This window comes from Pezoporus flaviventris, unplaced genomic scaffold (genome assembly GCF_033815535.1).
Source record: "Pezoporus flaviventris isolate CSIRO_AGI_PZ_B2104156 unplaced genomic scaffold, CSIRO_AGI_Pfla_v1 ptg000064l, whole genome shotgun sequence".
NCBI lineage: Eukaryota > Metazoa > Chordata > Aves > Psittaciformes > Psittacidae > Pezoporus > Pezoporus flaviventris.
In genome coordinates this window covers 520602-534395 of record NW_026892612.1, presented here as the reverse complement: position 1 = coordinate 534395, position 13794 = coordinate 520602, and the positions used below count along the sequence as shown (strand labels likewise).

At 42.2% G+C, this 13794-nt stretch overlaps 1 protein-coding gene across 4 annotated transcripts in view; it reads right to left on the bottom strand.

Annotated features, from left to right (window-relative positions):
* The window catches only part of MAMDC2 (MAM domain containing 2), a 58438-nt gene that overhangs the window by 28620 nt on the left and 16024 nt on the right, over positions 1-13794 (bottom strand). For all 4 annotated transcript variants that reach the window (XM_061470776.1, XM_061470777.1, XM_061470778.1 and 1 more), the window contains exon 3: positions 41-306. In XM_061470776.1, coding sequence (XP_061326760.1) covers positions 41-306 — 266 coding nt within the window. The remainder of the gene's footprint in view (positions 1-40; positions 307-13794) is intronic.

Genomic DNA, 13794 nt, shown 5'->3' with positions numbered 1-13794 from the left:
GCACCAGAAAGCCTGTGGTACTTTCTAAAACCAGGCTTACCTTGTACTTCTTTGTGCTGTTCATTAAATCCAAGCTAGCTATGAGCCAGCTATCTGAAGGCTCATTGGCTGACCACAGCAAGCGATCAAAGCTCTCTCCTTCCTGCCGCAGGTACAGGTTGAGCCTGGCGGGATCAGGTGATGCCTCTGAAGTCATTGCTATCTGATAAATCAGTCTGACACAGCTCCACTCCTCAGAGTACAGCTCAGGGCTGGACAGCACTGCTTTCTCACCCTCGTAAGATGTATCCACAGAAATGTAATGTCCTTGGAACAGACACACATCAGAATAATAAATGTCAGAAGTTTTGCTTTTGCATCCCTGGACAGAAGTACTTACTTATAAAGGAATTGTTCTGGGGCTATGTCAGGAGATTGAGACTACTACTCATTTGTTAAGCAAGTCATTTAACCTCTTGATATCCCACTGTAGTCTCATAAACATCACTTCATGTGCATGAAGCATTTTTAATTGCAACCCAAAAATTACTGGAAATCTTCACAGAAAGATGTTTTATCAGTGTAAAGTAGATTATTAAGTAAACACTGCTCTCCAGACCTGGTATCTTTAGACAGACAATTTGATTGACAAGATAATTTACACAAGCAGAAATATACTGCAGGAATATTTAGTTGTTTTACACATCAAAACTTTTAAATTCCATTTTTATAATTTATATGTTAAGCCAACACATAAAAAATACATTGCAGCCAAAACCCCCTAACCTTTTCTGTTTTCAAAGAAGAAAACTAGAAGGATACTCTCAAGTACTAAAATTAATATGTCTGCTGATTTGTAAAATGCTAAATGTAAAATTACGTTTAAACATATCAGAGTCTCAATGGGATTATTCTAAAATTACTGTCTGTGGGGATATTTTAGGAGCAGAGCATAAAACATAGCCTTCCTCATAAGAACAAACAAGAAAAAAGGATGTGATGACAAGCTAAAAATGCACAAGGCAGCCAAAAAAATGCCAAAGAAACAACATGCAGGAAAAGGAGGCAAAAGTAAATAAATCTCAGTGAAATATAAGCCCGGCCCTGGTGACTTTACAAACACACCAAAACCAAGACCAGGAGGGTAAAACACAATGCAGGAGTCACAGAAACCTGGAATGCAATGCATATCAGACAAATCCCATTCCTGATATTAATTCTCAGCAGTCAGGCTCAAGTAAGAGTCCTAAGAGCTGTCAGGGACTGTGTTGAGTCAGTCCTTCATGCAGAAGAACATCACACTTATCTTTGCTGGTCTCCCTCAGACCACATATTTCTTCTTTAATCTCATTTCACTCGACCTCAGAGCTTGTCTGTTTCCATACATATGTAAACACTTGCGTAACTTGGACACATCAGCAGCCTGACTGATGTTAAATATATATTGCTTGCCCTTGAGGCACACCCTCCCATCCCAAATCCTGCCTGAACCCTCCAACTCTACCAAGCCACCCCAGGGTTGCTTCCTAGGAGCTCCCCTATTGCCTTTACAAAAGTATTCTCTCCAATGTGAAAAAAATCATCTGCGTGGACAGTCACACACCCCCCCCCCCCCTTTCCACGGCAAAGAGCAGGTACAGATCTGGTCTACGAAGATCCTAAAGTCCTCTCTCATGCACCTCCAGGAAAATGCCAGAAGCAGGTACCAGATCTGATTCCTGAATCAACAACGTCTGATTCCTTGGGTAATGCATGTTACTGCATCCCCCTGCATCCACTCCCTTTCTCACCTGCAGACACTGCAGAGCAACCCATTTGTACAGTACATTTTTGTTTAACAGATGTAAGATAAATGATTGCTACTTACTTAGGGGACAGATGGAGCCCTAAGCAGTATAAGGGGTTGTGTAAATACAGAAAAGCTGCATTTTCTTTCCCTATTTAGGGAATGGAATCTTTTTTGTCTCTTTGCCTTCTCTTTACATCTAATGTGTCTGGTTTCAGTCTCTTGGAGAAATACACAAATCACTGGTTAAGTACAAGTAACTTGTTACTGCAGGAGCATATGAAAGAAAAATAAACACAGGAATAAATATTTTAAAATAGGCACCTAATGTGCCTGCCAAATACTTAATCTGCCACTACGCAAAATGTGAGTGCATAAAATATTCACTTGCATACAGACATTCAGTTAGTTCACAAGAGTTGGTACGCAGAGCATTTATTTGCTGGCATGTTCTACTCCGAAGATACGCATGTTTTTTTCTCATGCACAGAGGTTGAAGGGAAATCACCAAGGCTATATCAGAAGTCAAATTCTTCCCACACATTTGTTTTTAATTGATATAAGTGGCAATATCTAGTACAGATAAAGAATCTATGTTTTCAGGCTAGTGTGAATTTGGATAATTTTGCTTACAAAGAAACCTACAATTCGAAATCCATGCCTGGCAATTTCAGTTTAGATTTCAGCCCTATTTTTGTCTGCACTTCATGAGAAAACCCATAGGAAACGGCCTTCTTATAATACTCATCTTTTTTTTTCCCCCCAGAAATAAGTTAGTGTTGGCACAGGAAAACACATTCACATGAAGACCTCAAATTACCAGCTATAAGGCTTAAATGGCTGCTTGGCTTTAAGACTTGATTATAAGTAGACTAAGGTTCTTCTACAAAAACAGTGATTTAAAAGAAAAAGAAAACCTTTTATGAGTTTCCAGTTGGGATGATCGCCTCTATGTTTTCTGTCTGCTGTACACTTGCTTTCACTTGGTCTGATTCCCCACTGATATGTGAGCAAAGATTGTTAATTCTCTTTTTAATCAGGGGGGTGAGGGCTGCTTTTTTAACACAGATTAATTTGACCCATTCATTAAGCCCAGAAATGAAGTGGTCTCATTCCTATCGGCTAATAATTTTAGCATCTTCTGGAAGTTTAAATGTGTGATTGGCTCTACTGAAATCAAAGGGAGCACTGATAGGGATCTTCATGTGCAAGTTTAAATGCTTTGCTAATCAGGATCAGGAAGCCTGGCACTCCACAGTATCAAGCATAGAAAATACTAAGGCTAAACTTCTTCCAAATGAATGCTGGCATTGACTAAATGACCTTTATATTAAACTGTATTTCAGTAATAGTAATGACATGTGCCATTGCTGCAGAAAGGAAGGTCTCACAATGCAGACGTCAAGGGCTGACACAGAGCAATTGTGAGAGCAAATCAATGCAAAGAGAGGGCTCCTTGGAGTAAAGAAGCAGTTAACTTTCCACATGTGTTTGTGGGAGTAACAGAAGGATATTTAGCAGTCTGTGGAGAAACTGATGAATGCACAGTGCTATCGCCTGAAATCTCTCATTAAAAATGTAACGTGCAGCTTCATTTCCAGCGGCCTTTCTGTATCTGAAGGGGGCCTACAAGAGTACCGGAGAGGGACTCTTCATCAGGGTCTGTAGTGATAGGACAAAGGGTAACGGGTTCAAACTTAAGCAGGAGAGATTTAGATTAGATGTTAGGAAGAAGCTCTGCCCTTTGAGGGTGGTGAGGCACTGACACAGGTTGCCCAGAGAAGCTGTGGATGCCCCACCCCTGAGAGTATTCAAGGCCAAGATTGGAGCAACCTGGTGTAGTGTAAGGTGTCCCTGCCTATGGCAGGGGAGTTGGAACTAGATGATCTTAACGCCCTTTCCAACCCAAACCATTCTATGATTCTATGATTCATTTTGCAGTATGCCACATCATCTTTTTTCCTCAAAATCTTCCTCCTCCAAATGCCCATAGCACTTAATATATAGCCATCATTCAGGAGATAGCAAAAGAGGGCTTCTCTTCAAAATCACAGGAAAGCAAAAGGGGGTAGTCACAAAATGCTAGAAAAAGCCTGATGAAACACACAGAAACACAAGCATACCATTTCTCACAATTACTTTCTTAGTGGGTAGAGGCAGCCTGAAGCAGTATAAGGGGCTGTGCAAGTACAGGAAAGCTGCACTTTGTTTCCATTTTTAGGGAATGGCATGGGGACCTTGCCATTATGGTGAAGATACCACACAAGCTCCTTCACAGATGAGAAAAGCTAGGGACCTTTTGTTAACAGGCAGCAGTTCCTTGGTGAATGCAAACACAACCAGAAGAGAAAGGGAACTCGGATGTATTTCCCTTACCACTCACTCCTCAGGCTTGGTGTGTAATGCACTTTTTACCAACATTCTGCAATGACTTTTTACCTACAGTGTAACTTCATTCTCTTCTACTTGACAGTTGAATCAAGCTGCACAGGACCAAGCATGTGTTCAATTTACATTCCTCCATGTCCTAGCAAAATATTTAGCCCAGGGGGGATTAGGACCCAGTGTTTCCAACCTACCCCTCCGCAATAGAACTATGCACTGCAGCGGTAAGACTCACAAAACGAAACCTTTAAAATCCATCTGTATGCATGTCTCTCATCTAACTGCTCTAATAAGCAGTTCCATAGAGAGTCTCCCTCAGTTACTGCTGATGATATATCATGAATCATCCACCCAGGTTTTCCATATATATATATATATATTTAAATTTACTTACTAAATAAGCATCAATACATCAGTCAACAGTGATTGCATCAATGGCTTAGGAGGTCAAGAGGGGTTGAGACCAGCAACACTACTTCTTCCTTAGAACAGCGCAGAAACTACACTGATTGCTTTCTTTGTAAATAACACAAACACAAAATGCCAGACAGTGGCTAATAAACTAAACCCAATTCCACTGACAAATGAAAAAAACCCAGCTGGGATAACTAAAATTACCAGTTAGCTTTTAAATGATATATTTCCTCTAAAAATTTGGGAGGGTAACCACAGATGTGTTAGGCCCTTCATGGGGTTTATATCTGACACAGCTGTTTTCTTAGTTCAGCAACAGTGCAGCTTTGTAAGAAAAACTGCATATAAGCAGTGAGCTACAAGAGAAACAGTATTAAGGAAATATGAAGCAGGAAAAGTCTGGGAATTTACATTTGGTTAGGCACTCATTTATACAGAAAAGTTTCAGGAAGTGACTTAAAAGTTGCCAGTCATGTTTGGGTTTTCTCTGTACTTCCCATGCAGAAACAGGAAAGAATATTATCAGAGTTTCTTAAGACAAAAATTAATCTAAACCACTTCTCTGGAATCTCAGTGCCTGGATTTTGGGCCATGGCTTTATTTTGTACAGGCTAAAAAAACCAGTAAATTTTTTAGGACCTATTAAACCTTAAATCTCCAGGAAAAGTTAGTTAAAACTATTACTGATATAGATAGGCACACGTAATTTTGCAAGTGTTTGCACATGGAGACTATCCTTGGGTACGTATGAGGTTTAGATGGAGCTTCAGAGTTTGAGTAAGAGCACAGAAATTTTACCAGCTACTTCTCATGAGATTTTGGGTGAACCTAGGAGAAGGCTGGTGGCACTGAATAGGAAAGCTTCAGAATCGACACTCTGCTTTTCATTCAATTTCTTTCCAGTAGAAAGCAAACTTTTCAACTAAAGTGGACATTTTTTGCTGATAATTTGTCCTGGAAAACAGTACTGTGTGGGTCAATGTTAAATTTGTCCATCTATGAAAAGCTGAGATTTTCTGAAGAAAATCCTCTCTCTAATCAGGAACAGTCACCATGCATTTTGTTAAGGCTTTTTGGAGTGAAGAGGGAGAGTTGGGGGGTGAGGTGCAATTTTTTTTTCAGTATTTTTTAGGCAGTGCTTTGGGAAGCAAATAATTGCATTAACAAGTGACTTTTCAGTTGGAAGGAAAGGATTTGTGCTACAATTTCAGTAAAGTAAAAGAAATCCTGAAACCGATCAAATGGACAAAAGCCTGCACAAACACCTAACCAGGGCCTACAATGTTGTTCTGGGGGGCACATCCCCCCTGGGCAGCCTTGGCCACAGTGTCACCAAACCTGGTGCCTCAAAACCCACCAAGACCTCTTGTCACGGTACCAGCAGTGCATCCCAGGCAACTGGACAAAGCATCACCTCTCACCAGTGGTGCTGGACCCTAGGAGGTCTGTCCACCCCCAGGCCCCCAGAGGGTCTCCCAGTAGCATCACCCCAGCCGGATCTGGCAGACGGGGAAGTGCTGCAGCAGTGGTCCACTCTTGTGGGAGCTGGTGTTTAACCAGTTCTCCCTGGCCCTCAGGAGACTTGTGGCAGCAGTTTCTCCCTGGGACAGACAGATGCATATGGGGCACAGTGCAGCAAAGCCTGGCTCGTGAACGTAGAGGCTCAGTCCAGGGTGGTGCCATGATTAAAGCTACTTGACTCTGTAGGGCATAACTGGAATTTTCATTCCCTTCAAGCCACAGATTCACACCAGAAGAACTGCATGGTATATGCTGGGACCAATTACTGTTGTCATCATAGGAAACCTCCTTGTCTCTTCTGCAGTTTCTTAAAAGCAGCTCCGTGAAAATAGCTGAGGCATGGAGAAGCAGGAGGTGCTCTGTGTTTGTTGTCCGCAGCGGCTGATATACACTGCTACTGTGAAGCTCTTCCTTCTCTTCTGTGTCTACAGGGGCACCCCAAGCCTAAAGCTGCCACCTTTCTGCAGCAAAAGCTTGTGATCCTGCCAGGCTGCTGCCAGCTGCCTGAACCCCTATCTCTCCCAGCCAGGGAGGGCACCTGCGAATCCCACTAAATCTGCCCCTGCACTGCTCAGCTTCTTCAGGGCCAAGAACAGTGATTCCACACAACTTCCACAGAGCTGAGAAGTATTTATGTAAAACAAAGGCATTCTGTACAAAAGCACGGCCTCCAGTGATGAACACTGCAGCACTCACACACCTTCCTCCTGCAGGATTGACAGCCCTGGCAACTGGAGCTCCCCAGCAGCTTTCTCTCCAGCTCACCTTACTTTACTGCCCACGGAGATTTATCATTTGACACTTTGCTTGCCACTGCCACCAGACCAGGCAAGAGAGGTCGTGTTTCCCAGCCAAGAGGAATGAATCTTCAAAGGATCCTATTCCTTTCCAGAGGAGGGCTTAACTACCAGCTCCAGCTCCTGCCCTGTCCTTTGCTCACCAGAAAGTTCAGAAATACAGCTGTTAGCAAGCCTGTTAGAAACCATAAAAGCAATACAATCAGCCCTGAAACACTCTGTGACTGTGGCATCTGATCACAGCTACCACCATACTGGCAAAACATTCCAGCCTCCATCTGTCAGGATGACTATGAACATCTGGCACAAGTCCAGCTTGTATTGCCTCTTTCTGTTGCTGATTTAGAGGGTTGCTTCACTGCAGGGGATGCTTGAACTTGTGAGAGCTTGCTGGCAACAGCTGGGTCCTCTTCTTGCCCTCCCTCTTGAGACATCATGCACACACTTTATCAGGTCTTCTGTTTGTTCTGAACATAGCCATGTGGGTTTGTTTTCTTTCACAATGACCTCATGGATTTTTATATCCTTTTCAAGTTTTCTTTCTGCGTATTCCAACTGACACATCAGCTACTGCTCACATCACTTGATTCTCCTTTTCATGCTGTTCATTACATAATTTTGACAACTTTCTATCTGCTGACACAAAGGCTACCAGATACTTCTCTGCTATCTCCAGTTTCCCTTGCATCAGATTTTTCAAAAAGCCTTCTCCATGATTTCTTTTAGCTAGTACACTTGAGCAGGATGTAGGTGAGATTTGGAGGCACAAGACTCTGCTGTGAATTTCTGAATTGGAAGTAACTCAGAAAAGCTTTTTCTTTATTCTTTGGCATCCTAAATCAGTTTCTGTTCCCAGTGAACAAGGAATATTAAAGATAAAACCAAGATAAAGTTGAAATCGTCATGCATCTATATTTTCACAGTACTCATCTCTTTTATTACTAGCTCCATTCCTTTGCTAAATCATGTTTCCACCAGGATCAAGCACACAGGAGAAAGAACTGTGATGGCTCTTCCAGCACAGCTGCTTGTCCTGGCAGAGTGCATCACTGGGCTGCCATCCTTCAGCAAAGAGTATGTAGTTTCACTCCTACAGTATTCCCTTACTTTATGTTGTCATTTAGTATGAGTACGAGTATGTAGTATGAGCTCTGCTGTGTATTATGTGCTGAACATGTCTCAGCCTGCAGAAGGCAAACCTACACACCCATAGTTCACACAACAATAGCACTTTTCTGAAGAAAAACCTGTCAGATTTGCAACCAGACCAAATGCTGGCCCACATCCCATACAGGAACCAACAGGAGGAAGCTGGAGAGTCAGACCATGAGACAAGGGACATCTCCTTTTGTTTTAAGAAGGGGGGTTTCTGGGGCTATTCTTCTCCTCAGACCAGAGTGATAAGCACAGTCATGGCAGTAAGAGTTTGAGAGAGGTAAGGAAGACATACTCCAACCCCAGCAACCCTGATTTGGTTGTTGTCAGAATTTACACTGATCTGGAAGATCATGCTTTTCTGCTTCAAAAGCAAAGAATTCATGGTTGATAAACTTCCTTGGTATGTTCCAAAAGGGTTAAACTAAAAGCCCATGGTGCTCACATCTAAGCAAAACCCTGAAGCAAACCTGCCCTCAGCCAGGGAAGCAGAAACACTCTTGTCACAGCAAGCAGTGGCCCAGGAGGGAGAAGACAAAAGAGCCTTGGAGCTAGGGTGAGCAGGAACAGAAATCTGCCCAGCATGACTTGGCTTAGGTGCATGAGAGAGCATGCATGAGATCTCAGCATGCAGGGGGGGTCCTGAGCCAGGCTGCAACACTGCCCATGGAGAATGAAAACCCCTCAACCAGTAAACTTCTGGTGTGTGTTTGCAACCACAAGGACTCACTCAGTGAAACACTATAAAAGCAAAACTTTCTACTGTATGGATCTGCTCACTCTGTGTCTGTCAAATCACTTGGCCTACCGCACTATCCTAAAGAACAGCTCATCTACCTAAATGCTTGTCTATCTTTCTCAGCTACGCCAGATTAAGTAATAAAATGTAGCCTTTCCACACAAGTCTTATTCCTCCAAGGAAAGTTGCAAATGTGATTTCCGATATAAATTATATTTGCTCTCATACTCACCTGAGCACTAAGTCCTACACAGACTGAAAGAATAATTGAAATAGTTACCTGGTTTCACTGGCCTCAAAAGTCCTGAGTTCAGTTTCCTGCTTTCCATAAACCATTTTTGGTTTATACTCCTTTTTTTTTATACCAGAATCGTTAGGATGACTAACAGGCTCATGGTGGGCTCTTCGGGGATCTCATGTCACAAAATACAGAGCTGCTAACAGATGAGGTACATATTTATATCCATGTCCTGAAATAGCTGGCTACAGTGTGCTTGCAGGTGAGCTAATCAGACCCTGATGGGTGCTAGCAGCAACCTGGTAGAAGGTCACCTGAGGGAACCAGCCTAGCCACACCATCAGTTTCCAAAACCTGCTGGAGGTTTCTGTCTTGTAACTAGTTTATCACCACTGCTGCTGTGGCAGCCCCTTAGCTGCTGCTGTGTTTACTCAATGGCCACTCTCAAGTAATCCACTGTAAGCAAGAAAGCAGCCTCAGTGACTCATCTTCTGCCTAGCAAGCTTCATCCTGGACCACAAACACGGAATGGTGAAGATTCAGCATCTGCAACCACTAAACCTGCAGCCAAGGAATACATCTGCTGATGTTGAACATCGCAACCACCAGGACCACGGCTAGTATTTCCTGGAGCTCTGCAAAACTGCACCCATCAGTTACCACTTCAGAGATCAACACTGCCAGCTTCAGTTTACCAGGGATGCTTCTAGGCTTGCAGTCCTGCACATCGTTCCTGCCTGGCAGGCAGGTGGTAGCAACTGAAGACATATGTGAGTGTGTACAATGCAGAGCGTGCCAAAATCCACAGAACTGGAGAATGGGGTTTTTCAAGGGTTTATCGAAACAGCCCCACATTAGATAACTGTAATCTCTAAAACATCTCATGCACATTTTAGGAGAATGGAAAGTAGTTGTACATTTAATCTTGAAATCTACATTTGCCATTTGTGCTTTAAGTATAACCTGTTGTACCACCACATTCACTAGGTATCAAATCCCTTGTGTCCAGAGGTGTCTGCCAAAGGATTTTTCATTCAAGTATAACAGACCCATCTTCCTGCCTCTTCCCTTCAAGCAGAAAGTACGCTTTGAATTATACATATTCTTACTCAGTAGTAGAGTACATCCATTGATAGCTGAGCATGGGGCTGTAGTTATAACCCTACTCCTTGAAAGGCGCTTCAGTCAAAAAACATGAATAACATTTGGCTGCGTACCCTTACACAGAAACTCTTTAAACTGGCAAAATTAAGTAAGAAGCTAATTTTGCAGCCCAGGAAGCCTAGAATTCAACCTATCGAGGCTATTCTGAGCTTTTGTTTTTAATTCTTCAATTATTACTCTCTATCACTCTTTGCTGAGTGGATAATCTTAAAAATATGAAATGATACAAATCAAAAGGCAGGAATGAAAGTTTGCTCTGGGTTTGGGTTTTTCGTTGTTTGGTTTGGTTTGGTTTTTTTTTCCCCAAAAAAAAAACCTTGCTTGTATTCATTGATCCCATAAAGACCTTATAGTTTCTACAGGGATTGCAGAAAACTGGGCATTGATAAATTCAGTGTTGGTCTCAAAACTCAAAAGCTCACAAAGCATTCTACAGAATGCCGTGGGGAGGAGCCCTATGACTCCCTCCCCTCTGCCTCAATAGCTGCAGTCTCTAGTACTGGAAGGAGATTCAGTTGTGGAGCTTTTGCTCCAAGAAAGACATTTGGACTACCCAGAATTATGTTTGTAAGGATGACTTTGTATCAAAAGCAAAAAACACCTCCTTGTGCAAACTCCAGTCTAAGGGGACAGTATGAAACAGATGCCAATGAATGTTGTGAATGTTTAGGCATTTAGGAGATTTAGAAACCAGTATTTTGCTTTCCACAAGGTATCTAACTGCTGACTCTAATCAACAGAGTTCTTATAATTTTAGCTTTGCTGGGCTTTTTTTTTAATTAAAACAGCCATTCAAATTCTTCTTTGAGAGTGAGTCCAAGTTAGTGAACCACCTTACACATCTGAATTCTTCTCAGGCCATCGGATGTCACCCTGATTATGCACAGGGCTCTGCCATCTGTCTGGCTCAGTCCACTGTTCACATGTTTGTCACGTTGTGGTGGCCTCTCTGTTTCCCCTCACTAGGCAATGGTCAATAAATAAATTCCTCCAGGCAGCCACTTCACACTCTCTCCAGCTGCCAGGGGCACTTGTCATCGCAGATGATTAGACAGGCCCCAGATATTTCTGTTTGTTTGCTTTTTTTTTCCAAGATGACTTCAGAAGTGAAAGTTTTGGCATATTTCAGCACTTACTGTAATGTCATTCCAGTGAATATTTAGTAATAACCTCAGGCATTCACTTGCAAGGGTATTTATAAGATTATATTTGATCTATATAAGACAAATTTATCAAGATAGAAATAGCACTTGAGATATAAACTGGTCATTATCAATCTGACCCTGCCAGTTCATGACACTGTTTCCTACAGGATATCCCCAATGACTCCAGTTTTGCTGCCAAAGTAAGTAAAAGCTTACTTGCTTTCCAAAGTATTAGAGTTTACAGGCCCTCATTAGTTTTTTTATTATTATTATTTGGTTTTCCCTACTGGATTATTGTCTATTAGGCCTCTTTCTAGTTACTTTACATCCTAAATAGTTTAAGGTGATCACCCAGATGTTAATGAACTTTAGACAGATCCATAAGAGACCATTTAGAGTAATTTACCTTTGCGCACTTGGGCTGCCAAATCTCACTGGGCACTTAAAACTACCCACATGGCACAGTTCCCTTGCAAATGTGCACCCTGATTTATTGTTCACAATGTAATCAAAGAACCCCAAAAGGCCTAGCAGATCCATCCCAACATCCTCCCAGCTGGCTATTAGTACCCAACAGTGATCCCAGATGGATGAGCAGGGAAGAATTAAGTGCAAAATGAGCACATGAAGACACTCACCCCATGCCCTCCCAGCCCCTGCTGCCATTTTTCAGTGTGCAGGACTGCCTGAGGTGGTTTTGGTATTGGCTGTAACAACAGATGAGTAGCATGTATTTATCCTGAATAAAAAGCAACCACGCCGAAAATAAACCCTGCAGAAACAAATTTGCTCTACCATCTACCAAGCTTTGTGTGGTCTTTCTAAACACAGTCCAGTTTTTCTGAGAAAGCCTTTTAGTGCCGTGTGTGCCATAAAGTGTAGTTCAGAAGTTATTTGAGACAAAGCAAATGCTGGAACACTTGAAGGTGCAACCAAGGTTTAAACAGAGTCAATGAACACATTCAGTACTGGTCCCAGTACATTTTCTGCATGTTTACAGTTTCCCCAGGAACACTGAATTCTCTGCTGGAGTATTTTCTGAAAACACGCAGCCTATAGGGGGGAACTGGCATCAGGAGCTCACTCTGTGTGCATGCAAGTGCTCCCATACACCGCCCTCTGCACTTGACAGTGCTGGCTGAAACCTTTGCGTGCCTGGCTGGTCACTGGCAGTGACTCACTGCTTTTCTGGTGTCAAGAAACTTCTCCTAGCAGCTGATCCCACCAGTTTTGCCTGTTACCCTGCAGAGACAGGAACTTGTGCTGCCTGCCCACAGAGAAAGCTCAGTGTTTACAGAAGAAACTTGCAGTTGTACTCCCCGAGATGCATCAATGAACATCTCTGGGATTGCAGAGGCAATTAACTCCTCATTACATGTTAACAAGTGATTAGGCTGGCTCCATAACCTTTATTTTAGGTTCAAATATCACACATATGCTGCCATTCTCTTAGAAGTGAAAGTATAGGATTGTCTTTTGCAGCCTCTCTCCAAGCTATAAACCAAACATTGACAGCTGCACTGGAAGTCATACACAAGACACATTTGCCATGGAATGTGTCATCAGTGCAGCATTCTGACATGGTCCTCAGCCTCTCCCTTTAATGTGGAGCAGGAGAAAGACCCATTTCCACAGCATAGAGAGGTTGAAAATCCCAGAGCTGCTGTTCCTCCCCCCCACCTCAAAAGCTGACATTAAACTAGGCCAGAAGAATAGATGCTTGCCAAGTTTCATCTTGGAAAACAAGGGAAATATTTATGACCGTTGGGAACTTGGGGGTCGGGGTTGGGGAAGACAACTTTTCAATGTGTGATACTGAAATAACCCAAAGTACTGAGCCAGTATTCCTGTAACTGCAGGTGCTCTGAGGGAGGAAAACACAAGGTCTCACACACCAGCCGTCAAAAGTCTGGTCTCTGACACTACCAAGAAGCTGATTCAAGCTGATGTAGTATACAATAATCATCTAAGGATAAAAATATTCACATTCATAATTTAGCAAAAAAGTAAATTCACAAGATCTCTGCAACCAAAACTTTGCTATTTGGTTTGGGTTTTTTTTCACTTTTAAAAAGGAAAATTATAATGATGGGTGTGTGTCAATATAGTACACCATACAAACAGGTAACTACATTTTCTGCAAATTTTTAAGAATCAAAAAAAAATCAATGTTTTTTTGAGCAAGGGATACAAGCATGAAACACAAGGAAAGCAGCCAATGAGATATTCATATGCATGGTTGTTTCCTTTCTTTTAAAAGTGCTCTATTTCCTTTTTTACAGGAATTTATTTCCCCCCCCCCCCCCCCCGGCTTTTTAGAAATCCTTTTTAAAAGAAAAATCAAAGTCTGCAATATCTTTTATATTTACACATAAAGGAATTGTTTCCTTGTTATGCTTCTGACTCTTGAGGCAAAGTATAGAGTATTAAAGTCAGGAAACTGGCCTCAAGAAATGCCCGTGGTTGTCTTT